Raw genomic sequence first — 27446 nt, 5'->3', positions numbered from 1 at the left:
ATTGTATAGTGACAAAATTTTACATATTGTAATGAAGATGGTTTTAAAAAACACCAAATATTTAAGATGAGATCAGTGGACAGCAAGCTAGTTGTAAAAATTTAATGCATCTACATTTGCTGACAACAAGAGTTGGTGGGAGGACACTAAGATGCAGGAGTGAGACAGACAGGTTAAATTTATGGAAATGATAAGAGCAGATGCGGTGTTATGATGCTCATATACTTTTAAAGGAGAGACCACATTAAACTATTAAACACCACCATCTTGAGGCAGGATGTGATTTATTAAGACTGACATGTCATGTAACTTTGAGCAACAGTGGTAAAACTCAAGCATACTATACTTCGCCACCAGTGAACATTATACAATCTTACTTCGAAATAAACAATCCAGATTGTTTCAATCATTGTGAATGACTGGCAATAGAAGAAATGAGCTGGTGTTAAAGTGGAGCAAGTATGAAACCTGCCTTTTGTATAGTTACATCTCTGTAGGGGGAATTCCACATACAGTTACATCCATATTGGATCACACCTTGCTGAAGCCAACAGGAATCAGATTCTCATAAGTTTGGTTAAACCTGTGAGAGCTTAATTGTTCAAAGTCTAACCACAAAGTTAAATCAAGAACAGAAACTAAATAGCAGACTGCAGGTCGTCTCACTACATGGGAATTCATTAATGAAATTAACAACTACAAACTGGGCTGGAAAGAAGAATCTATGCAGTAACACTTTCAGAAGTCTGTAAAAAGTATTTTCTTCATTATTTGCTTTCACTTTGGAACTCCTGAATTCAGTTTTCACAACTAAATTGATTATTTGTGGCTAGTGCTTAAGTTAAGCCAGGAAAGAAAAATCAAAAAGCTTAACAGCACTATCATTACTGTTAAGCAGTAACATATGACCAGCTAATGCACTGGCAATGCCTTTAGTGGTCAATCAAGACAAAAACTCCAAAACAGTTGCAAGATTCTGGATTAGATGTCAAAAACTGCAGCTAGCATTAAGAAATGCTGCAAAAAAAAAGGTAGGTGACCACAAAATATCCAATACTGAAGTGGAAGATAATTCACTCCGTTCTGACCATACATCAAAATTGGGTTCTCTGAAACATATAAACAAGCCATCTAGAAGGGCAGCAGATACATGGAAACTCCACCATCTGTTAACTTCCCTCCAAGCTATTTGCAAGCCAACCTTAAAAATATACCATTGCTCTTTCAGTGTTGCTGAGTCAAAACCCTGGAAATTCCTCGCGAATGGCATTTTGGGGGAATACCTGCACCAAATGGACTGCAGTGATTCAAGAGGCAGTTCAATTTCATCTTCAAAGCAACTGGAAAATGGGGAATAAATGCTGGCTCAGCCAGCATCACTCAACCCACAAGTGAGTTACAAAAAAAAGTACACATCTTTAAGATTGTGTATTCTGAACTGTCAATACATTCAGTTCAGGACAATATTAGCTGTATGATATGCAGTCCATAAAGAGCAGCAAAAGTCAGATGTACTTTATTTAGCTTCCAGGGCATATAGTTTGTACATAGACTTACCCTCAAATAAAGAACCCCCATTATTTTTATTTAACCAACCCTTGTAAATGATTAGGTCGAAGAAAAGAATGTAACAGCAAATAGAGAACAATGTGACACAGTAAGAAGTTATAAACTTGTGGGAAAAATATCAACTTGCAACAAAGGAATTGAGAATTTTTTATACTTAGAAGGATTTTGATATCCTTTGACTTTGGTATTCGCAGAAGCATAGAATCCCAACAGTTTGGAAGCAGGCCATTCGACTATCCAGTCAATACAGCCTCTGATGAGCATACCACCCAGACACACCCAATCCCTGTAAGCCTTCATTTCCCATGTCTAATCCACCAAGCCTGCACATCCCTGAACACTACGGCCATGCTAAATTGCAAAATCTACCGAATCTGCACATCTCTGGACTGTGGGAGGAAACCCACATAGACATGGGGAGGGTGCACAGACTTTAGACAGTTTACCAAGCCTGAAATCACACCTGGGTCCCTGGCACTGAGTAGTAGTAGTACTAAGCACTGAGCCACTGTGCCACCCCCATTCATGTTCATGTCTATGTGGACAATGACGAATCATATACTAGTTATTGCTACACATCTTACAACATTTAAATGTGGCCACGTGTGAAGTACTGTGTTCAAATCTGGCCTCCTTACATCAGGGAGGACACTCTTACTCCAGAAGTGTGACAGAAGTTCATTAGACTGTTTGCTGGGGTGAGGGTTTTGTCCTAAGAATATTGAGGGTCCATACCCTCTCAAGTTTATAAGAATGAGTGTGGATCTAATTCAAAGAGATAACATTTTTCAAGGATAGATGTAGAGAAAAAAATTCCCCTGGATATGGGATCTGGAAAACAGTTAGACTCAAAATAAGAGGTAGGAGAAGTTATAATTAAGAGGAGGAGAAAATTCTTCACTAAAGGATTTGGGGTTCTTTGAGTATGCATTATCAGCTGTTTGGGTTGGAACTTCTCACCAAGTATATTTAAGATAAAGATAGACTTTTAGCCAAAGGGAATACGATCATGCAGGAAAGTGAAATTGAGGTAGAAGATCAACCATGATTTTGCTGAGTGGCAGAGCAACTTGAAGGACTATGTATCGTTTTCTAGCTCTTACTTCTGAAATCCTTTCATCGTCCCATATTCTGACTGCATTCTGGAGCATGTGGTTGCTTTCACTTTGCTTCTTTGTTTTTGGAAACCATTACCTGTGCAATGGTAGGTAGCAATGCAACCATGCTAATACAAGACAAATTGACTATGGATAATTTATTTAAAGGATAAGCTACCAGCCTTTATTACAGAGTACGAGATATACCTATGTATCTTATCTGATCTTCTGTAATAGTGATTTGTCAGAACACAATAAAGTGCGCAGTTTAAAAAAAGTCTCAAACGTATTTAATCGACTTACCACGCAACAAATTTCGTTACATTTGTGGCGGCCACAAGAACGTTTTTTATTGCAACGCTTGTCACACAGAAAGAGCAGATCTGCTACATAAGAAAATTACAGCAGAGGTGGTGTTACATAGCAACTCATGAAGGTTTTCACAACAGTACAATCTCCTTTCAGAAATACAATTTCATTGATACAATAAGAAATTGATAATTTCTACTAAACCATGAGTATCTCCAATATCATCAAATTATGGAATTCAGCATCTATAAAAAACAGCATCTAGATACCAATGGGGTTGCTACTGGTTACAGAAGGAGGGTAGTAATTGCGGCATGTACATGTGAGAACGCATGTGCGCATTAAACTTACAACTGCTGGACAGAGATGGCCACACTAGAGTGTGTCAGACAAGGGAAGTGTGTTTAGTATTCACTTTTCAACATTGACCAGCAAAGGTTAGTTACAATTACTGTATGCCGAGTAGAACTCGGCCAGTTAACTAACATCATACGAATACTTTAGGGAGGCTTCTCAACAAATGAGGGCAGGATAGGCTAAAACAAGCTGGTCGCTACAAGGATCTATCAAATTTTTTATTTAGCAGTTAGTTTCATAATAGATTTTTGGAATCTCTCATTCAAAACCTTGGGTGATGATATGGGGGAGAACTGTGAAAATGTAAGTGAAATCTCATTTTGCCTATTTAAAAAAAAACTAAACATAACAAATAATCAATTTCTAACAACATTTTAACTGAAAACATCGCTACCTTAATTTCCAAAATAAAAGTGGAAGCATCTCGATGCTTACCTTCCTTTGTGATGTTGACACAAGGAACATCCTATGCAGGATTAAATAACAATTATTACACAAGCTGAAATTCACTGCATTTTTTTTTCTTGAAGTTTTTTTTAATCAGAAATTAATGCAGAATTAAATTCTTCCACACAGGTCAATCAATCACTGATGATGTGAGTAAACAGTTCAATTAAGGAATGTACTTCTATTAATGATTTTGGGGACAGTCCTTTAGAAATGGCAAAACTTAATTCGTCATCAAACCACAGAGATTAAATAGTGAATCTATTGTGAAGTGGCACACTATTAGTGGTGGTAAGAATAATTTTTATGGCTTAGAGTTCATCTATTCATTGTCTTCAGAGACTGGTAATTATTTTAATTACAGGCTAGATACTTTTTGTGGCAAAATATGTAGATGGGTGGGTGTTCAGCTGAGTTAAATGCAAAATCTGAAGTCTGGGTTCCCTTGCATGCTGGGAATTGACTCAACATACCAGCATGCACATGCCTGATAATGACAGGTGTCCCACTAGGAAGTCAAACTGATTGACGAATAAACCTGATCTCTGATCCTGCTAGGAAACTGGGGTCTGAAAAATTACTCCTATTTTCCCCGATTCAAAAGAATTGCTGCATAAACACTTGCCGTCTGCCTAAATCTGTCCTTGCCATGGTCTAATTCCAATGAGAAGTGAATTAGTATTGAAAGCAAATTGAATAAAGTAGATATAATATATTGTATTATAGACGTGACCTTTCCCTCACCTGCTTTTTAAATCCACACCGACAGTTAACAGTGGAAATTCCAGCACATGGTCCACATTCACCTTCATGGCAAAGGTTACTACAAGTATGAATGGAACCTATATTTTAAAGAAAAAAAAACTTAATTCTATTGATGACCATGAATGTCAGAATTCCCGCAAATAAAATTCTCAAATATTGTTGAAGACTAGCTGGACGGACTAGTCTCAGAAAAGGCAATATACAGTGTATACAGTCACTAAGTCACATTTGCTTCAGACTGTTGGCCTGGAAGCAGACTATCTAATTTTGAGAACACTCAAGAAACTTACTGTTAAGATCATCATGGAGTATTAATTCGTATCCTATCTTACAATATTCCAAACATACATTTGACAATGAATTACCTTAACAGACGGCAAGAGACCTAGAGAGGAAGTGAGGACTGCAGATACTGGAGAGTCAAAATTGAAAAAAAGTGTAGTACTGGAAGAGCACAGCAGGTCAGGCAGGATCTAACGTGTCGGGCATAAGCCCTTGTGAGGGAGTGAGTGAATGAGTAAGTCGGAGCACACACTAGGGTCGACAAATTCCCTACCTGTTGCAACATCCAGCTTTTCTTCCACTGCCCCCTGCTCAGTGCTTACTTTTTCAATTGCGACTCCCACCACCCTCTGAGGACCTCCTCTTCTGATTCAAGAATTCTTCATCCTTTTGGACATCCTGCCCTGGTCTCAGTGTCTTCATCTCCAACTGCCACTGTGACATTGATCGCCTCAACATGTCCACTCCTCATGCTCTCAAAAGCGCAACCTTCCACTCCCTCTGCCCCAATCCCAACCTCACCATTAAACCAGCAGACAAGAGGGGTGCAGTGATAGTTTGGTGCACTGACGTCTACCTTGCTGAAGCCAATTCATGGACACCTCCTCTACCATCCCATCAACCATGACCTCACCTTCCTTCACCAAACCATCATCTCCCAGACCATTCACAATCTCATCACCTCAGGCGATCTCTAATCCACAGCCTCCAACCTCAGTTCCACAATCCCGTACCACCCAGTTCTACCTCTTACCCAAAATCCACTAACCTGACTGCACCGGTCAACTTGTTCCTACCCCACCGAACTTGGCCTCTTATCTCGACACCATTGCCTCCAAACTCTCTCCGCGCTCCCCACCCCCATCCCATTTCTTCCTCTCTTGTTGACCCAACCAGTACCCCTCCAACAAACAACTGTTAGTGGAACTGGTCCACACCTTCAACAACTTCTTCAAATTCTCCCACTTCCTTCAGACCAAAGGGATAGCCATGGGCACCTGCATAGATCCAGTTATGCCTGCCTCTTTGTAGGATGAAACAGCTCAACTTCTGCAGTTACACTCCTGCCCCCACCTCATCCCAGATCCAACCCTCTAACTCAGCATCACCCTCTTGACCTGTCTATCTTCCTTCCCACCTATCCACTCCACTCTTCCTGCCGACCAATCACAATCACACTACCTGCACCCCACCGGCCTTCCAGCTACTTTTGGTGCAGCCCCACCCCCACCACACATCCCTGAAGAAGGACTTAATGCCCGAAACATCAATTCTTCTAATTCTCGGATGCTGCCTGACCTGCTGTGCTTTTCCAGAGCCACACCGAGTCTGCAAGAGATTCCTAATTTTCCCATGTTAGTGACATCTAATCTGATGATTCCTCTTTCCATACCAGAAAGGTCAGAGAAATTTTTTTATGGCAGAGCTTCTTTTCCAGTGCGAAGAGGACTGGTTTTGGCCTCCACTCTTAGACGCTCAACAGCAACCTTACCTTGCACACTATTGGTTAGCATTCACTCCACTATATACTTCGCAATGTCTCCACAAAACAGATTTCCTGATCTCTATTTTACAGGGATAACTTTCAATCTAGGATTTCATTTCAATATTTGTTGCAGGGATGTGGATGTGCCTGGCCAGGTCAGTATTTATTGCCTCACCCTAAGTGCCCTTGTGAAGGTGGTGGTACCGCTGCAGTCCCTGGGGTGCTGCTGGAAAGGGAATGCTCTTATTTGATCTTCTCCTAATTTAACTGACATTTCATTATCCCTGATACTTCCATGCAGAACATTACAATACTTCTCCATTCCTCATTCAAACTGAAAGCAGTGTCCAAAACACTTAACTGATTTGAAAAAGAGAATTTAGATTGTATTTGCTGCTCATAGTGTAGCCCCTTCTATGAGGACACAAAACATGTTGTTGGGACACTTGCTAATGTGCCTGTAAATATGACCAAATACCCTGTGGCTCACTACTGCAGAGATTGGCTGTCAGCAAGACCCACCACCTATCCCATCACTTATCAAGTTTTCAGTACTGCTCTACCCAAGTTTAAAAGAACAGCGTTTTATCTTTTTCTAGGCATCCTGAATACCTCTGTTGGAAATACTGACCAGTAGCTTCAGATTTTAGCAATAAACAGCCGGACACACGAAATCGTAGGGAGCTGGCCTGATAGGGTATTGCTACTCAGATAGCCAGCCGAACACAAAGCAGGCAGAGTCAGACGACTTAAAAGCTTTTCCACTTTGCAGATGTACACTAAAGAGCTATGCAGATAGAGTAGTCTGCATTTGCCTTGGGTCAAAATTTTATTACAAATCTACGAGATGGTTTTTATTTGTTTGATCTTCAATTTCCTTCATGTTTTCAGCTTTCTCTGATGTCTTTCCATCTTCAGTGACTTCTACACAATATTTCTCTTGACTCACCTATTGTTGCCTACATTATGTAACAGTTTTCCACTTGCACGTCTCCTGGGAAAAGGCTTTGGGACTAGGTGCACTGGTCTAGCAGAGATCTGGTACATTCGATGCAGGTGAAATAATGGTGCTATAACCATTTATGAAGTCTCACACTCATTCTGTTCTTTCTCTTCCTAGCCACTTGTAACAAATTGTTGACAGTTCTGTGGCATCATGCAGAATGAGAAGGCTAAAAAGCACTTTCACTTCACAGATATACTAGAAATGCATAGCCATTTAGTGTATCTGTTTTTATCTCAAATTTGCTACGTTTTTTGTTCATAATTATGTTTGAGAAGCAAATACGAACAAAGCAGGATGGTCAATCAAATTAAGCCAATGATGACTGCAGTCTCAGTATACTTCACCTTTCCTCATTAAAAGCAAACATGACCAAAATTACAAAACCATAGCTTAGAATGCACAAGCATATGTTTACTTGGTTTTCAGTAAGTAATTTACAGCTTGGAAACAAGTTTTCTCCATATTATGAACAACAAACTGAAAATAGCTAATTCCTTAGTGATTTTTAACAAATTATGGAAAGTATCACAATAATGTTTTAATAATCCTAACAAATTCCACACAGAATTTGTTCCAAGCTGTGAACCAGTTTAAAATTTTTATTAATGAACCTCAATAATATGATTTAAAAACTTCATTTCATCAATTAAAACAAAAGTTCATAAACACAACTTGTCAAAGCCATCTAATCTCCTCACCATCAGAGCCACAAGGTAAGGGCTTGCCACAAGTCTTCCCACATGATGGTATAGAGTCAGTGCAGCTCTTACGCTCAGGGTAACCAAGCTCTAGAAGTTTGCACAAAGGAGTCTGCCCACAAGGGCAGCTGTGTACCAATGCTGGCAAGCGAGGACAAGGCTGACATGCAGATGGGTGGCACAGCTGCAAACAGGTATGGTTTCCACAGTCGAGTTTCCTAAGGGAGCAAACAATCCATGAAACTTTGAAGTAAACAATAAAGGTACAAAAGGTATTATTGTAGCATGTACCAGTCATGCACACAGACAAATCAATACTGATAATTATAATGAGCCAAGACAAGGTGAGATTACAATACAGAAATTTAAAACAGCATTTACAGTATCCATATAAAATGCTCACAATCGAAGCTATTAAAGTGGGAAAAATGGTTTTGCATCCAAGAATCTTGGTTCTATTCACTTTTAAAATATTATTTGGCACTGGATTTTTGCCAAGTGAGATCTTTTAAGTGTTAATACAAATTCATTAAAATTTTTCTACTTGTTTTAATGAGATTCATTAGGCTTTATCATTCATTTAAAATGACATTTAAAATAAGTCTTTTGACATGGAGCCACAACTGGCAACGTTTTGCAAATGGCTCGCTTCCTGAGAAGCCGAAACAGACAAGTGGAATTAGGGAAGAGCAATACAGATCAAGCAACACCAAATCAAAGGGCAGAATTTTTAAAACTTACCAAAATCCTAACCAACAAGGCACAAAAAAAATGTCTAAGAATTAACTGACTAGCCCCAGCTCCAACAAGGATGGTTTGAGGATTCTGGGTTTATACTCTGAGTTTAGAAGGATGAGAGGAGGGATCAAATTGAAACATGCAGAATACTTAATGGCCCAGACAGAGTAGATGTTGGGAAGGTATTTCCATTAGTAGGAGACTAGAACCAGAGGGCATTGCCTTAGAGTAAAAGGAGAGACTTTTTAGAATGGAGATAAAGAGAAACTTCTTCAGCCAGAGAATGGTGAATTTATGGAATTCATTCCCAGAGAAGGCTGTGGAGGTCAGGTCATTGAGATAGATGGGTTGAGTATCAAGGGGATCAAGGATTATGGTAAGAAAATGGGAGAATGCGGTTGAGAAACTTATCAGCCACGATTGAATGGCAGTGTAGACTCAATAGGTTGAAGGGCCTAATTTCTGCTCATGTCTCTTATGGTCTAAATTTGGAAAACACTGATTTAAACAGGATATTATTATTTTGTTCTTAAGATGTGTGAATTTGAAAATATATCCATTCGGTGAGGGAGAAAAATAGTGAATGGTGACTGGACACGCTAGGTGGTGCTTATTTTACTTTAGATTATATTTAGCAGATAGACAGGAGAAATTAACCAAAAATTGGAGATACAGAGACAGACGCAACCCAGAATGCCAGGATTTAGAGAAAATCCAAGAAATCATTATAGAGAAAGAGAGAAACAAATTTCAGACCTGAACAAGGGAAGAAGAAACAGAGAAATCCCATTTCAAGGAAGCAGTGGAAATCTCAAACTTCACTTAGTAAGTTAACTTTTTTTGATAATGCATGTTTGCTTTTTAAAATCAGTATATTCTGTGTCTCACTAACTGCTTCTTAAAAGATATCTACTATGACCAATTAAAGCATACATCTATACTCAATTCACCTGTCACATTGTTTCTGACAAGTAAAATAGCCAGTGCCATCATATGCTTCTTTATCTGTTCCACATAGTACTTCTCGGAAAGTAACTCCACAGTAGCAGCCTAGAAAGGAGACAAAGTAATAATGATTTGATCACTTGGTTATTTCATAAATCAGGTATTTTTCTAGTCTATAAGCTATCATGCTACAAGATCACTATAACTGAACAGTTTCACAACTCAGTGAAAAGATCAAGAAAGCCAAAGAACCGAGTCACATTCCATGTACAGCACAGAAACAGGTAGCTAGTTGAATGTGGCTAATTCAGCTTAACACTCCACAAAGATGATCTGTCTTCATTTAACTCCATTATATCCCTCTATTCATTTCTTCTTTACGTTCTTCTCTAGTTAAAGTGCATCTATATTTATTGCCTGAACCTTTCCTGAAGGAGGAGTCCTGGCAGTTGTTATATTATGCTTGAATATTTTCTACACCTTCTCCAATGTTTCTATAAAATTGTTTCCAAAATATGGATATGGTATACTGCCATGTGCAGTTCTCATAGGTTCAGTTCAAGACACATTCAGTTTACTTTCTCTGTTCTGTTCTTTGAGAACTTAATCCCAGTGTTTGTGTTTGTTTTAAAAAGTTGTCCTAAACTTGTCTTCCTGCTTTTAGTGATTTGACTATCTCTACTCTAGGTCCCTTGTGTTTTCTTATCCTTTTATACTCTTTCTATCCAATTTCCTCAGTCTTCCATTCAAAATGCACTATATCACACCATATGCTGAAATTTGTTTACCAATAAATTGTTCAACTTCTAAAAGTCAGCTGTAATGGGCAATATTTATTCAGTTTTAGGCTTATTCATAAAGAAATATTTCAAACAGATGGCTCCAGTGTTACCAAGTGTTCCTTTATATGAGCACAAGTGTTGAGCAAAGAGTGTCCCTCTCCTGTAAACACAACATCATGTTACACAATTAACTCATTTCCTGGTTTAAAAATAAAGCTTACATATATTCAAAAATTGCATTTTAAAACTAATAAAATTACTTTCCAAATTTTATATAAAGCATTACAAGACAATTGGCTCTCTTCCATGGGTCCCTGTAATATTTTGACACTTCTTAGATGGAACAAGAGATAATTGGTGATTTGGATGAACTCAGGTGATTTGAGATTTTTTTAAAAAACCAACAACTGTTCCATGCTAATATGGTCAATCCTTACAGCTTTTCCCCTATTTACACTTTTTGTAAAGTGTACACTATCCCACAAGGAATGACTGTTCATTGAATGTTACCATTGAATGTTCATTGAATTGTGTCCAGTTTACCCCAGGGGCTAAATTTCTCCAAAAAATATTTGACAAAAAAAATCTCATATCCACTGCTGTCACAAGTTTCTGCAGCTCAAGTACTCTTAACTTCACGTAATTCTCAAAATATTTGCATTTACTTCCTAGCTTCTGAGGATTAAAGGCACTTCCCATTTACACCATCCAAAAATATTATAAAATCAGCTTCACACTAAGTTCTGGTTCTTTGGGTCGTCTTAGGATGGCAAGTACACATTTCTCCATATTTAATTTTTGACGCTTTATTTTCCCTTAAAATATACTCTCTACTGTAAGATGCTTTATTATAGTATTTAATTCTGTATAATCAGTGCTAATGTGTGGTCTGGTGTGAAAACATAACCAATTTAACTAACTATGACACAGAGGTGAACCTTTTTTGTTAATTAAACCAAGCACCCAGAAAAGCTCACTTCACAATCTGTTCAAATGAGATGACAGAACTCACTATTTTAAAATATATCAATTTATTTTCTAACTCTAAATGTGAAACAAAAGAATATTCTCAAATCTAAGCCCCCATTTCTCTTAACTGCTTACTTTGACTCCAACTCTAAAAATATGCTGTTCCAATAAGACACTTAAAAAATTACATTGGCTTAATCTCAAAATCACCCAGTCTTTGTCTTCTCCTGCTGCTGATCTTCCTGAATCATTGTCTTTCTTTTTACAGCTAGTATGTTTCACATGAAGAGGTACCTTTGATAGAGAATGTTTTTCTAATCTATTTGAAAGCAAAACGTAAGATGGGCAATTAGCTCTCCAGCAGTTTCTCTATGACAATTGGTCTCTGACCAATTTTCAAAATGTCCACATTTTTATACCCAACCTTGTATCATCTCATTGGTTTGATGTTGGAAGAACAGCAAATTCAAACTCGGTAGGGTTTTAATATCCTGGGGCATAATTTAAATTGATTGGTTAAATTCGAATTGTTGTAAAATAGCAACCAAAACTCAGGTATCCATTTCACGTCCAAAGGTTACACATTTTCAATTTTCCAGTACATTCTAGGACTGCCATCTAATCATGTACAGAGGTGCTTGCAATCTCAGTTCAGAACAACATTCTCTCTCTCAAAAGGTACAATACATGCCTTCAATTTCATAACAATTAAGGTTTGCAATGAGTTGTTTTTTTTAAGATGCGATACAATCGGGCAGCACGGTGGCACAGTGGTTAGCACTGCTGCCTCACAGCGCCCGAGACCCGGGTTCAGTTCCCGACTCAGGCGACTGACTGTGTGGAGTTTGCACGTTCTCCCAGTGTCTGCGTGGGTTTCCTCCGGGTGCTCCGGTTTCCTCCCACAGTCCAAAGATGTGCGGGTCAGGTGAATTGGCCATATTAAATTGTCAGTAGTGTTAGGTAAGGGGTAAATGTAGGGGTATGGGTGGATTGCGCTTCGGCGGGTCGGTGTGGACTTGTTGGGCCGAAGGGCCTGCTTCCACACTGTAAGTAATCTAATCTAATTTTCCTCTGATGACCTAGCATAGAGATAACAGACGTAAGATTAACACTATCTAAATACGTGAGTTTTGAGAAGATTTGTAGCTCAGGTTCAGACTCTGGATAGAAGTTTGCTCGCTAAGCTGGAAGGTTAGTTTTCAGATGTTTCATCATCATACTAGGTAACATCAGGTGAGCCTCCATAAACTTTCTATTTATGTGTTTAGGTTTCCATGGGTTGGTGATGCAATTTCCTGCGGTGATATCATTTCCAGTTTTTTTTAAACAGAGGGTGGCAAACGGGGTCCAAGTCGACATGTTTCTTAATAGAAATGTTGATCTTATACTCCATAACTGTTAATCTATCAACATACACATTAACTTGCACCCCATTTACCACGCTGAGAAAAAGAACAGGAAATGACATCACCAACTCAAGGAATCCTAAACACAAAAACAGATAGCGGGTCACTAACACCAGTGTTTCACCAGAGGCTCACTGATGTTATCTAGTATGGTGACAAAACGTCAGAAAACAAATCTTTCAGCTCAGCGAGCAAACTTATATTCAGAACTCTGAATAAGGTTGCGGATTCAAAATTACTCCAAACCTATGGTTTAAACGTCTTTACCGATACATTTAGACTGCAGATGTTTCTGACTAGGAAGCCTAAAATTCTATTTCAATACTGTCAATAACATCTCTCTCAAAGTCCACAGTGCCATCGTAGAAAAAACTACAACATGCAATTTGATATCTGCTTTCAGCTAAACGCAGCTTATTCAAAGGATTGTGGAAAGATTTGTAGCAAGATTTGAAGCTCAGGTGCCGATTGTCATAGTTGTGGGTATGTTTGCTGAGCTGGGACGTTGATTTGCAGACATTTCATTCCTTGTCCAGGTGACATCTTCAGTGCTTTGGAGCCTCCTGTGAAGCGCTGCTCTAAGTTTTTCTTAATTTATTTGGTTCTGTTCCTGTTTCAGATTGCCTGTTCCCATTGTCCATTGTCATGGCCAGTATCTTGGGTCTGGGTCTATGTGTTTGTTGATGGAATCTGAAGATGAGTGCCATGCTTCTAGAAGTTCTCTGGCTGCCTTCTGTTTAGCTTGCTCTATGATTGTTGTGCTGTGCCAGTGTAATTTGTGGTCCCTGTCATCTGTGCACATGGCTACTAGGAATAGCTGGTTATAGCTAGTTGGTGTTCATGGTTTGCTAGTGGTCTGCCTATTTATCCCTGGTTTTTCTCTTTCACCCTGCTTAAAAAAAATGGAGTGATATGTGCAATTTTCTAATCCAGAGGGACAACTTCCGTATCTAGAGAACTCTGAAAGATTATGTTGACAGTGGCTACAGTTTGTTCCCTACTTCCTTCAACATTCTCTCATGGAAACCATAAGATTCTAAGGATTTGTCAGTTTTTAATTTCATTATCTTCTCCATTACTGATGTTTTGCTTAGATTAACTTTATTCAGTCCCTGGTCATGATCTACTATTAACGTTCTTGCGACTTCTGACAAACTATTCTCCTTTTTTACTGTATTCAAAATGCTGTAAAATCTCTGTAGACATTGACAGTGTCCCCACTTGCTGTCTTTCATGGGACAACATTGTTCCTGACCATCCACTTCCCCTTTATGTAACCACAGGTAATTCTCCTATAATGCTGTAGTTGCATTCCAACAAAACCTCGCTCAACAGAAAATCACTTAACAGAAATAATGGGGCCTATGGAAGAAGTTGGATTAGGGACAGACCAGCAAAAAAAAAATCACTCATGATCACTCAAAAATCACCAAAAGTATAACAAAGCATAGCACAGTCTAAATGAGGGTTGAAATCATATCTATTCACAAAACAAAAGTAGATTTAACTTAGCATATTTTAAAAAGACAAAGCTGGTCTCTGTACAGTCCCTTTCACAGAAAGCTGCTCTGTCAGCAGCTGGCATCATCCCATGCACAGGACAGCACGAAGACTGATGTGGACAGCAGCGCGTGCGCACAAAGGCGTGGACATTGGCGCATACGCAGAACGGCATGCAGTCTTTGGTGTTGATAACAGGGATAGAGTATAAAAACAAGTAATTCTTGCAACAATTCTATAATGCAATGGTGAGATCATGTATGAAGTAGTTTGTGAGTTTGTGTTACCTTACTGGAGGAACATATTTGTATTGGCGTTCAGAGCAGAAGCTTCACTAGGCTAAATGCTGGAATGAAACGACGATTGGGCACGTATTGGCATTTAGATGAATGCCAGGTTATTATTTGAAATGTATAAGATTCTGAAGGCTTGATAGGGAATCTAGGACTGAGGGATTCAGTTTGAAGATAAGGGATCTTCTATTAAGACAGAAAGGAGGACAAACTTATTTGAGTCATCAATATTTGCAATTTTCTCCTCAGCAAGCAGTCAGGATTAGGCCACTAAACATATACTATGCAAGGCTGAGTTAGATTTTTGTTAACAAGTGAAGAGGGAGCAGACAGAAAAATGAAGTTAAGGCCATCTCATATCAGACATGATTATTAAACGGTGGAGCAGACAAGACATCAAAATGATCCACTCCTATTTCTTAAGCAAAAGTCTACTTGCTGAAAACAGTAACTTCCTTCTTATTCAACATTTTTAATTAAGGTAACATATAATAAACTTTAATTATTTCCAACCCACAGTGGACAATGTAATATCAATCAAATTTTCCATAGCTCATGAAAATGGATCAGTGTTGTATCTGGAATGAAGACTGGCTCCTTACCTTGCTGAACAGTAAGTTGACATGGCTGGCATTTCCCTGCATGGCAAACCTGGGCACATGTATGCTTCCCACAAGTTAGGAGATTATCACACACATTACTGCAGTTAATGGTTCCCGGTTGCCCACATCGAACAGACTGGCTGCAAAGTGGGGGAAAAAGTTTAAATCCTCTGAAAGGATTTAAAGATTACAACACAAAACACACAAGAATAACTGAAGCAGTAGTTTAGTAATGAAATACTTGGATCACTTACAAGAGTTACATCTAAATATTATCAAAAGGACATTGCAAGTGCACAACTGAAGTTAAATGTCAGAACAAATAATGAGAAGTTTGACTAATTTGTAAATAGGTATCCATATGAAGATGACAATAAAAATTTTTATGCAAATCAAGCTTCATTTGAAGATCAGACATTTTATTTTCTATTCACCAAACTAGCGTTGTTTGGTCAGATAAGTTTCCTCTAGTCTGGCTCCCTGTGTTCTACATTTTATTCCAAATATGGCTTTATCAATTAGTCATACATTTTTTTCCCCCCACAGAGCACATGAAGATTTGAGTAGAAGTCTAGTACTTAATATCTGGAGACCATTTTAGAACAGTCAGAGAGCTGGTACTGTTTGGTGTACTGAATAGAGTTTTTACTTGGGAAGTAATACTTCATGTGGCTAAAAGCATAAAAGATGGCTACTTGAGAAAAGGTACCAGATGGCTGCTAACACTCAGAACTGTATCTAGATATTACTTCCAGATCAGGACATTGTATTTGAAAGGGAGAAATGCAGAAGATATGATTCCAGGTTGTTGGGATCCATTATTAAGGTTAGGTAGTGTAAGAAAATTTATTGTTAGGTAGTGCTCACGTAAGGTAGTATTAGCAAGTCTGGAACTTGTTAGCTTCACTAGACAACAGTAAGCCATTGTGTTACACTAAGAACAGACTGAAAAGCTGATGGCATAGCCTGAAGAGGCCCCAGGGAGGGTGAGAGATAACAGGACATTAGAGCCGTGTCTAAACGCACGTAGCTCAAACTGAGGTAATAGAACGTTATCAGGTGAGAACCAATGACATACGAAAATTCTGTATTTTACCAAATAAGGATGTAACTCTGGAATGTGAAAGAACAAAAGGATAGACAAATTAAAAAATAGTCAGAACGCCTTCTCCAGTGAGCTAGACACCTCACTGTACTGTGTACGATTCTCTCTCATTAAACCTGTTTATACTTTTAATCAGACCCGGTGTCTCTCTCCTCCAAACGAACATGGGGACAGAGGATCTGTCCCAACAAGGTATAGGTAAGACTGATTACAATGTAATCAAACAGAAACCATCCACAAAGTGAGCAGCTTTGTTGATAAGTAAAATGACAGCTATAAATTGTTCAAAAAGCATTGATATGGGAGTTCCCTTTGTATTCTGTAGTAGTAAATTTAAGTTTAAAAAAATTAAAATGGATGAATAGAAAAAGTTAAAGACAAAATAAGTATACAGAAGAGGCACAGAATGGGACAAACAGAAATGAGAGCGCAGGAACGGCCAAAAGCTTAAGATAAAATAAAAATTCATAACTTGGAAAAAGAGGGTGGTCAGAAGCACTGGGTAGGAAGCCATTTGACACAGCCATATAGTTCCTTAATATTTGCAGCAGATTGTGTTTTAACCAGCATCTTGTGAACCAGCAATAAAAAAAACCTTGAAATATCTGTGGTTTATCATATTATTGCGATCTTCGTGATGTCCGAGCAGTCAGTTGAGCGAGAGTGAGTGAGAAGGATCTCTGCCAGTAAGTTTTATTTAAGACAAGTTGCATTATTCACAGCATAAATCAGTTAAATAATAAATTATAAAGTGTAACAGTGATGTTTCTATTACTCAGTATGCATTTTTACATCAATTATGTGGACTTCTTGATCCATTGGAATATTTGACCAACCGGTACACTTCTGGTTCCACAAGTGCCAGTTAATAAAACAAAATTATTGAACAACAACAAGAACAACAACAACACAGCAGACACTGAGTAATTACTTTGTGGTTGTATTTAAAGTAGGTGAAAAGTCAACATGCCAGAAATTCCATCGATAGTAAGCAAAGAGTTAGCAAGTAGAAGAGGGACACTGGGAGGGTGGCTGTGAGCAGAAAAGGACGGGTGGAGAAATGTGGTGAATGGGAAGAGGATGGGAGAAAAGATGAGATGGATCAGAGAAGGGTGGGATGGGAGAGCCAGATGGTCAGATGGAAGTAACAAAAGGGTAGGAGAGGAAAGTGGTGGGTAAGAAGGAGAGAGGGGCGTCAGAAAAGCAGTTTGCTGCTAAAACAGTGATAATAAACAGTAGTTTTTCAGTTGAACGTGGTTAAAGACAACATTCTGAAATAAAGCGAAGTGCAGGACAACCTTAGGTGTAGTAACATCTGAGAAAGAGAAACAAAACTAACAGTTTGAGTCCAATATGACCCATTGGAACCAACTCTTAAACACTAGTTGCGTTTCTCATTCCATAGACGCTGCCAAAGCTGCTGAGTTTTCCAGCAATCTGCTTTTATTTCTGATCTCTAGCATTCACAGCTCTTTGCTTTTATTTGAATAACATTATTAATCACTCCAATGAACAAATCGTGCTAAAATAAAAATGCTCAAATCAAATGCAATTCAAAAGAATACATGTACTCCCATTTGTAACTCAAACATTCATTTTGGTAACTGTTGCCTCACTTTGTAACATTTTAGTTTGTCAGGTATTCTTATGATGTTATCTCTTCACTATGTGCGTTGATGATTTAGCTGATGGCTAAGTGAAGATCCTAAGGCTTCACCTCATGTAGCATGGATGCTTTGCATCTTCTCGGTGTACCAAAATTATGAATGGCAAATTAGCCAACAAATCTTGACAAGATAGTATGACAATGCTTAGAAGGCAGACACTGGCAAAGTGAGACAGACACACATCCAGGACAGGCAAGTGGACAGCTGCCTGCAAAGAGTCTGTGGTCTCAGATAACAACTCCCACAGTTAGCCATAGAAACTAAAGGTGTGACATATCATGACTACAGACTTCCTGAAAAGGTAGCTATAAATGAGACACATGCAGCAGATAGAACATAGAACAATACAGCGCAAACAGGCTCTTCGGTCCTCGATGTTGCGTCGGCCTATAAACTATTCTCAGCTCGTCCCCCTACACTATCCAAAAATCATCCATGTGCTTACCCAAGGATTTAAATCTCCCTAATGTGGCTGAGTTGACTACATTAGCAGGTAGGGCATTCCATGCCCTTATCACTCTCCGCGTAAAGAAGCTGCCTCTGACATCTGTCTTAAATCTATCACCCCTCAATTTGTAGCTATGCCCCCTCATACAAGCTGACGCATCATCCTAGGAAAAAGACTTGCACTGTCTACCCTATCTAATCCTCTGATCATCTTGTATGTCTCTATCAAATCCCCTCTTCGTCTTCTTCTTGCCAATTAGAAGAATTTCAAGTCTCTCAGCCTTTCCTCATAAGACCTTCCCTCCAGACCAGGCAACATCCTGGTAAATCTCCTCTGCATCTTTTCCAAAGCTTCCACATCTTATCTGAAATATGGGGACCAGAACTGTACACAATATTACAAGTGTGGCTGCACCAACGTTTTGTATAGTTGTAGCATGATATTGCTATTCCAGAACTCAATCTCTCTACGAATGAAACCTAACACACCGTATGTCTTCTTAACAGCACTATCCACCTGGGTGGCAACTCAGTACCTTGCCTTCCTGTTATTCTTCCCAAAGTGCATCACCTCACATTTAGCTGCATTGAACTCCATTTGCCACCTCTCAGTCCAATTCTGCAGTTTATCCAAGTCCCCCTACAACCTGTAACATTCTTCTACACTGTCCACTACTCTACTGACTTTAGTGTCATCTGCAAATTTACTAATCCATTAGTAGATGATGGGTTAGAAAGCCACCTATCCAAACTAGGTGGCATCATAGACAGAAGCATAAAATTACTGGTAGAGATAGCAAAGCTATGCCAACTGGATTCCAATTTTTAAAAAAAAGTTATTCACAGGATGTGTTTTTGCTGGCTAGATCAAGATTTATTTTACCCATCCCCAACTGCCCTTGATAAGTGCAATTTGACAAATGTGAGGTCATCCACTTTAGGTCCAAAAAGGACAGGGTAATTTTGAAATAATGAAAAGCTTGAAGCAATGGAGTGCCATGGCAACTCTGGATTCTGGAAGGTGGTTTAAAATGTTACAAACAGGTACAGAAAACTGTCAAAGGCTAACAGAATGCTTGTGAATATATCTTAGGGACTAATTATCTTGCAGCTATTAACAAATCCTTGCTAGAGGACCTCTGGGCTATGCTGAATAATTCTGTACACTAGAATTTAAGTATATGCTGGCCTTGCAGGAATTATAGCACGTGATATTTGGATTCCAATGGTTATACTAAAAAGGAGAGAGGACACAAACTAGAATTATGTCCCAGGAATTCAGGATATTAAGGTGTGATTCGATCAAAAATTTCAAGAGCTTTCAGGATACAAGAAAATAAAGGTCTTTAGGGTTAGGGTGTCTTTGACTCAGGGCCAAAGTCTTAACATTAGAGCATCCTGATCGGGGAGAAAGTTAGAAATACTGTTACATAAAATGGGTGCTAGACGTTTCACAATCTCTTTTGCAAAGTGCAAATGATGAATATTAGATGTAAATTTTAATCGGAGATTGGTAAGAGTTTTGTTAACTGAAAAGGTATTAAATCACATGCGTAGGCAAGTATACAGGATTAGACTTTTATGGCTATAATGTCATTCAATAGTGGAACAGACTCAAGGAGCTTAATGGTCTATGCTTATTCTTGGTATTGGAGTGGCAAAGAGACAGGTTTAGAAACCTATTCTTTTTAGAGCTACCTTGCTATTACCATTCTACTATTCTTACTCATTGTAGAATCATTACAGCAATCACACTTTAAACTAGATTTTTGCAGGAGTTCCTAATACATGCCAGATCAAGGAGAACATATATCAAATGGACTTAGAAAAACAGTCCCCATTGAACTGTACAAGGCATTTGAAATAGACTCTTCCCTCAGTTTTCTCATAAACGCTCCAAATTTCTCAATTCCTTTAAATATGGATCATGATTTGGAGATGCCGGTGTTGGACTGGGGTGTACAAAGTTAAAAATCACACAGTATCGAGTTATAGTCCAACAGGTTTAACTGGAATCACACTAGCACCGCTCCTTCTTCAGGTGCCTTACAATAGTGTCCTCCACAACCACCAGGAGTGGTGCTCCAAAAGCTAGTATGATTCCAATTAAACCTGTTGGACTATAACTGGACGTTGTGAGATTTTTAATTTTAAAATATGGAGTTTGACAACTACTAATTAATTAGAAATGTTAAAACCAGAAGTTTGGTTGGAAACCAGTATTGTTGGTTGCTTTTACTTTCCGATACTTATTTTTGAGGGGAGGCAAAATATTTTATATACTGTCCTCAAGTCAAAGAAAGCCTCTAAGAAACTGCAAAGCTATCAACATGAAGTACAATACTCGCACCCCTGGCGAACACTTTGCAATGAAGTGCTATAGCAACCAAAGCGCAACATATTTCATAAAGCACCAAAACTGCAATTTGACTAAATCAATTTTATCTCAAAATCTGCTGAGACAACCAGTTCATAAAAAAAACTATAAACATCACTTTAGACATGGCATTGAATGGGTTGTCATTCAACTGGTAGGGAGTAGTAAGCAGTGGAGTATGACCCTCAAATTGGCTTTCACTACTGAACACCAAATAAGGATGAAGGCATTTTAAAAGGAGCACTCAGCACTTTGGTGCAAAAGACATAGGGGTGGTGGGCAGCACAGGGATCATGCCAGCACAGTGGCATAGTAAAATATAAAATTGGAGGAGCTATACAACAGTCAAGGAACAATAGGTATTTCTGCAATCAATGAAGCTGCTTTCTTGGTGTCAGGACAGTAAATGGTGCACAGGAAGCACGAGAAAAAGGGTCAAGTACTACAGCAAGTGTTTCAGAAGCTGAGGAAATAAAAGGCAGTATATTAAAAGTTGTAAATTTCAGGATTAATTTCAGCTGCATGCTCTAGTGGGTACAGGAGCTGTATATTAAGGGAGACTAATGTACAGTGACAGAATTGTGCAGGAAAGAAAGCTTTTGGTTCTTGGGATACTGGTATCAATATTGGCTCAGGCAAGGCCAGATCAAGGTAGACTGGTTGCAACTCAACGGCTAACATGGTTAGCTAGTGCAGTAGAAGGATAGAACTAAGTTAGTAGCCCTGATTTCTCTCCACAGATGCTGCCAGACCTGCTGTACTTTTCCAGCAATTTCTCTTCTTGTTTCTAAGTTGAACAGAGTATTGAAAGAGACAAATCTTATACAAGGGTAGATTAGAATTAGGAGAGATCGGACAGAGCAAATGTGAGGCTGTCTTAGATGGGCTTGGAGTCATTTTCCATAAATGCACACGACACAGTCATTAAGACTGGGGAGCTGCAAGCACAAGATGATACATTGGACAATGAAAAAGTGGCATTAATAAATATTAAGATGATCTGAAGGTTAGAAGATCAAAACAAAACTAGACATATGACAAACCTAAGGATCATACACTGCCTGGCAGCATGCATATTCGATTGAGGCATTTGAGAGGGCATTAAATGATTATGCAAATGGAAACAACATGCAAGTTATTGGGGGAAAGATGAGAGATTGAGCATTGTACCAATGATAAGACAGTTTTTTGAGACACTGGCTGAATGGCTGCCTTGTGCAGCAGAAGTCTGCAAATGCAGAAATCCCAGCAGGCTGCAATAAGCTTAGTAATTCAAAAAGGAGAATGAAGAGGCAGAGTCTGAGAAAAGATTTACAAGAAACATGAAAGGAAATCTGAGACTATTTCATAAACATGAAAATAGTAAGAGGGTAGTCAGTTTGGGCAGAATCAATCTAAAATAAGGATCTTCTTGTGGAAGCAGTGGGCACAACTCAAGTTGTAAATAAGCACAATTCATCTGTGTTCATGGGAAAAGAGGATGTTGCCAACATATTATATTAAGAAAAACACAATAGTCTAATTGATGGGAAAATAACTGATTAAGAATAGTACTTAAAAAGTTGACAGTTTGCAAAGTACAAAACTTCACTCAGACTTGATGGGATATCGGACGGTACCGAAGGAAGGAAAGATGGTAGATGCAGAGCTTGTAGGCAGATTCTGCTAATCCTCCTCAGGAATATCAGAATGATACCAGAGGAGGAAATGATTACATGGACTTTCAAAAGGCATTGGATAAAATGCCACATAATAGATTTGTTTCCAAAATTTAAACACATAGAATTCATGGGGCAGTGGCAATATGAATACAACTTTGCTTATGGTTCAAACTTCAGAGAGTGATTATGACTGGTTGGATTTCAGATAGAAAAGACATGTCACTTTCCAAAACTAATGTCATATACAAAACTGTTTAATGACCTCTTTAATGACCTCCCAATTTTGGAAGTCTAAAACTACAATGCATTGGCTGAAGGTGAGAGAGGGGGGAGAGATTTAAAAAGGACCTGAACGGCAACTTTTTCAGACGGTGATGAGTATACGGAAAGAGCAGACAGAGGAAGTGGTGAAGACCAGTACAATTACGACATTTAAAAAGGCAGCTGGATGGGTACATGAATAGAAAAAGTGTAGAGGGATATAAGCTGAATGCTAGCAAATAGGACTAGACTAATTTAATTTAGAATATAAATTTGATGTTGATGAGTTGAACTGAAGAGTCTGTTTCTGTACTCTACAGCTCTACGACAAATGCCAAGATCATACACTGCTTGGAAGCATGCACATTCAATTGAGGCATTTAAGAGAGCATTAAGTGATTCTGCAAATAGAAACAACACGCAAGTTATTGGGGAAAAGGTAAGAGATTGGTACTGGTAGAACGTTCAGAATTTAGATTTGAGATTTCTCAAAGTCATACAAGTCTCACGTAATAATGAAGAGAACAGTAACAGAATTCAGCACATGAAATAAAATCAATGTGGTGATATATTTTGGTAGAAAGAATGAAGCAATATAAATTAATGAATAAACTTCTAAAGACATGAGCAATAGAGAAATGCACATAACCTTTGAAGTTGGTAGGAAAATTTGCAAAAAACTGATTTAAGAATTAAACACAAGATCCCCTTTATTAGAGGAACAGAGTACAGAAAAAAAAAATCTTTATTCATTCACAGGATGCGGAGTCTCCGGCTAGGTTTACTGCCCATACCTAATGGCCTAGAGGCCAGTTGAGAGTCAACCATATAGCTGGAGGCTGGAGTCACATGTAGGCCAGACCAGGTGACGACAGCAGATTTCCTTCTCTGAAGGACATTAGTGAACCAGATAGGTTTTTCTAACAATCAACAATGGTCTTATGGTCATCATTACATCCTTAATTCCAAATTCTTCATTCAATTCAAATTTCACCATTTGCCATGGAAGGATTTGAACTTGTGTCCCCATAACATTAACTGAGTTTCTGGATTAATAGTTTACCAATAATGTCACTAGGCTGTTGCCTGAAAAGCAATAGATTTATGTTGAACCAGTATAGAACATTGGTTAGGCCTCACGTGGAGTGATACATTCAGTTGTAACCACACTTCAGACAAGATAGCAAGGCTTTAAAAGAAAATGGAGACGGTGATACCAGAGATGAGACACTTATTGGAGAGGCTACAGAATTTGAAGTTGTTCTTACATAGCACAAAGTTATGGGTAGATCGGAGAAAAATGCATTAGAAGGCATGAAGGATTTTGACAAGTAAGGAAGAAACTATTTCTAAAAATGTCAGTCACCAGAAAAAATTCAAGGTAGACGAAAGCAGATGACATGGAGCAAAACAAAGGTATGCAGGAAGAAGTTGTGATACAGCATGCAATACATGAAAAGAATGGTGGTGAAAAGAGATTTGATCATAATGCTCCAAAAAAAAACGACGGCAAACTTAAAAAAAAATTACGAGCTAAGAATAACAGTGAATTATTTGAATATTGCCATCAAGGAGCCTGCAAGACATGAGCTGAACAACCTACTTCTGTGCTGTACCATTCTACGAAGATAAAAATGAAAAGAATAAATTTGAGTATCTTAAGGATAATTTACTCAAAACTTCTTCAAAAAAATTAAACAATGTTCAGGCAGTGGGAATACTGAAGTGGGGTCTTACCTGGTTCTACCACATTCACATGTTTTTGTCACAAATGCAGGGCATGACGGACATGGGCCAGGATGGCAGAGGCTGAAAGGAAAAGATTCTGCTTCAGTGATTTGCATTTGAAAAAAAAAGAGAGCACTAATTTCACCCTGCTGAGAAGTCATAGGATTGATAACTTTTAAAGCACACATGTTAAACTGCTCAATTTAGTTGTAACTGAAACCCTATACAGCCTATAAAATCCCTGGATATAATGTACAAGTTAATTTCAAATCCTGCCATAGGGATTGCAATTTTCAGTCTTCAAGCTCTTTCTAAATCGGAAGCAAATTAACACAGATTTAACACAAACCTGTCACTTAAGATTTCTGAACTTCATTTAGCCTTCACAGCCAATTTTCAGTCATCGGTCAAGATTTTCAAAGTTGGATGAAATAGGGTATATTAGAAATAAAGCAAAAGTTAAAATAAACGCAGGAGAATGGCAAGAGAAGGAATGGGATGGGGGGGGGGGGTAAAGCAAGAGACTAAAAATGTTTTAACTTACATTTTTAAATTATTTACACGTGTGTGTGTGTGTGTGTGTGTGTGTGTGTGTGTGTGTGTGTCAGTCACTAGCACAGCCTGCTCTTGAAAACAGTTAATTTCTTTGTTGCTATAAACCTATGGCTAACATACATGCCAGAAATATCAAAAGTTAACCTAAGTACATTGACATTCACAAATTTGTTGTTATCATAAGGGTTACTCTCCTCTCTGCCCCAGTTATAAATGATTAAATAGTTTGCAATGAATCAGCTAGGTAACAAGACTTAATACCACATAGGCACAGCAAGAACTATCTTAACAGAAAGGAACACAAATTCTTTTCATTTACAATGATCTTCCATGCAATGGGAGGGTCAATTACCACACAGCACTAGAAATGTTGGTTGGATGGGGGGGCTTGATTTGTTTGGTGAATCTTCCGTAGAGATCATATTAATGTGTTACAAAGAAGCAGTGTTAATAAGTTGAGAATGCAGTTAAAGTACTAAAGCAAGAGCAAAGCATCATTTGATACTTTTGAAGCTTGTCCAAATTCAATTGCTGGATTAGTGGTGCTGGAAAAGCATAACAGTTTAGGCAGCATCCGAGGAGCAGTAAAATCGACGTTTCGGGCAAAAGCTTTAGGGTGCTGCCTAAACTGCTGTGCTTTCCCAGCACCACTAATCCAGAATCTGATTTCCAGCATCTGCAGTCATTGTTTTTACAAATATAATTGCTGGCAGATTTTCTCAAGATAGTTGTATGTTAAATTTCCTCAACTTTTGCACTCAGGTTAAAATTCAAAAGCTTTCAGTAGAGCACATGCACTGGCTGACACTGGCCTTTGAACATGATTATCTACCTGACTGAATTTTCAAAAAAAAGAGATGACTTCATATATCAACATCATTCAGAAATCTACTAATTTAACGATTGCTAATTTGTAACCTTAAGTATTAAAATACAATTCCTTAAATTGTTGTCGCAGGGATTGGACTGGGTTATAACAAAGGCATCAGGATTAATTGGAAATCTGAGTCAGTTTTTAACCTTCATTTTGAAACAGAAGTATGGTTGAGTTGAGCAGCATCAGCCAGAACTTTCAGCAATTGTGAGTGATGTTACTCCTCACTTTGACACCCAACACTAACTTAAACAGTGGTAACTTTCTTCAGACTTAGGGGTTTCCACAAATATTTGAAAAGTGAACCGGATAGATTATTGACATTTTCTTGGAAAATAAAATCTTCACAAGTTGAACCAATGGGTATTAAGTTTGCATTAGATAAAAATCTGTAAATTTTGGAAAACAGTGATGGTCTTACTCTTTTCATAACTACAAAAATATTTCCACAGCTATCAACATTTTCAAAGTAGTGAACAACAATAATTTTAAAGCATTAAAACGGTCTGTTTGGACTTTGATTTCCAAAGTTGGAGTAACATCACAGGAAAAAAATAGGGCAGAGCTCCCTGGAATTTAGAAGTCTAAGTGGTGATCAATTTTTTTCAAAACAAAGAGAAACTGGTGAGCTCAAACAGGAGAAACTATTTCTCCTGGTTTGGGAGTGTGGAACTGAGACCAGTCAAATTTTGATTCAAATCTTCTAGGGAAGACTAGGAAAGATCTGTACACTATGCATCAGAAATTTTGAACTTTTCTGCAAACAACAATTGAGGTTAGATCAATTTAATTTTTTATAATCAGGCCTCAATAGATTTTTGTGACAACAGAACTGCATAGGGAATACAGGACAAAGGCCAGTATATGGAGTTAGATCACAGGTCAACCATCACCTCAATGAATCAGGCAAGGATGATCCTCTCACAACTAAATTATTTAAAAACATGCATTGAAATGCAAGTACAATCTTTTTCACATACATTAGATTCATTGTCAAACTATCCAGTTCAAAGCTTCCATAGTGGGACAGATAGGCAGCACCTACAACAAACAGTTAACCACGGTTCCAAAGTACAAGATCCACCATAACCAAATATAGTATCTGCCCAAGTTTATTTTACAAGTCTAAAGGAAGTGGCACAATAAAGGTTGAGCTGAAAAATAATAGCATATAAAAACATATGCAAAGTGAGTTTTGTTGTATTTAGTAATATACTCATGAAAAATTCCAAAAACTTGAAATATTAAAAAAGGCAAATTATTGACAATAAAGCAACATGTAAAAGGCATAAAGTTGCATACATTGTGTGTTTTCTGTGCTTACATGTTACATGAGTGGGGACAGTCATTGCCAGATCGTTTCTTTCCACAAAGTTCGCCACAGCTGTGAGGTATCTCATTCCTGTTCCATTCTGGATTGTTAACCTTACCTTACAATTATACAAAACAAAACATTACCAGGAGCGTGAACTTATGTTTACATATATGATCTTGCGATTCTTTCAGAAAGCTACAATTGC

At 38.2% G+C, this 27446-nt stretch overlaps 1 protein-coding gene across 2 annotated transcripts in view; it reads right to left on the bottom strand.

Moving 5' to 3' along the window:
* The window catches only part of nfx1 (nuclear transcription factor, X-box binding 1), a 72982-nt gene that overhangs the window by 24854 nt on the left and 20682 nt on the right, over positions 1-27446 (bottom strand). Inside the window, exons 5-12 of one of the 2 annotated variants that reach the window (XM_060824781.1) lie at positions 27251-27356; positions 24507-24578; positions 15252-15391; positions 9705-9804; positions 8017-8234; positions 4524-4621; positions 3768-3798; positions 2970-3052 (exon numbers count right to left, since the gene is read on the bottom strand). In XM_060824781.1, coding sequence (XP_060680764.1) covers positions 2970-3052; positions 3768-3798; positions 4524-4621; positions 8017-8234; positions 9705-9804; positions 15252-15391; positions 24507-24578; positions 27251-27356 — 848 coding nt within the window. The remainder of the gene's footprint in view (positions 1-2969; positions 3053-3767; positions 3799-4523; positions 4622-8016; positions 8235-9704; positions 9805-15251; positions 15392-24506; positions 24579-27250; positions 27357-27446) is intronic. The other variant, XM_060824782.1, reaches the window with a different exon arrangement.

Source organism: Hemiscyllium ocellatum, chromosome 5, assembly GCF_020745735.1.
Source record: "Hemiscyllium ocellatum isolate sHemOce1 chromosome 5, sHemOce1.pat.X.cur, whole genome shotgun sequence".
NCBI lineage: Eukaryota > Metazoa > Chordata > Chondrichthyes > Orectolobiformes > Hemiscylliidae > Hemiscyllium > Hemiscyllium ocellatum.
The sequence above is the reverse complement of the archived record's forward strand: the minus strand, read 5'-3'. Positions and strand labels throughout refer to the sequence as shown.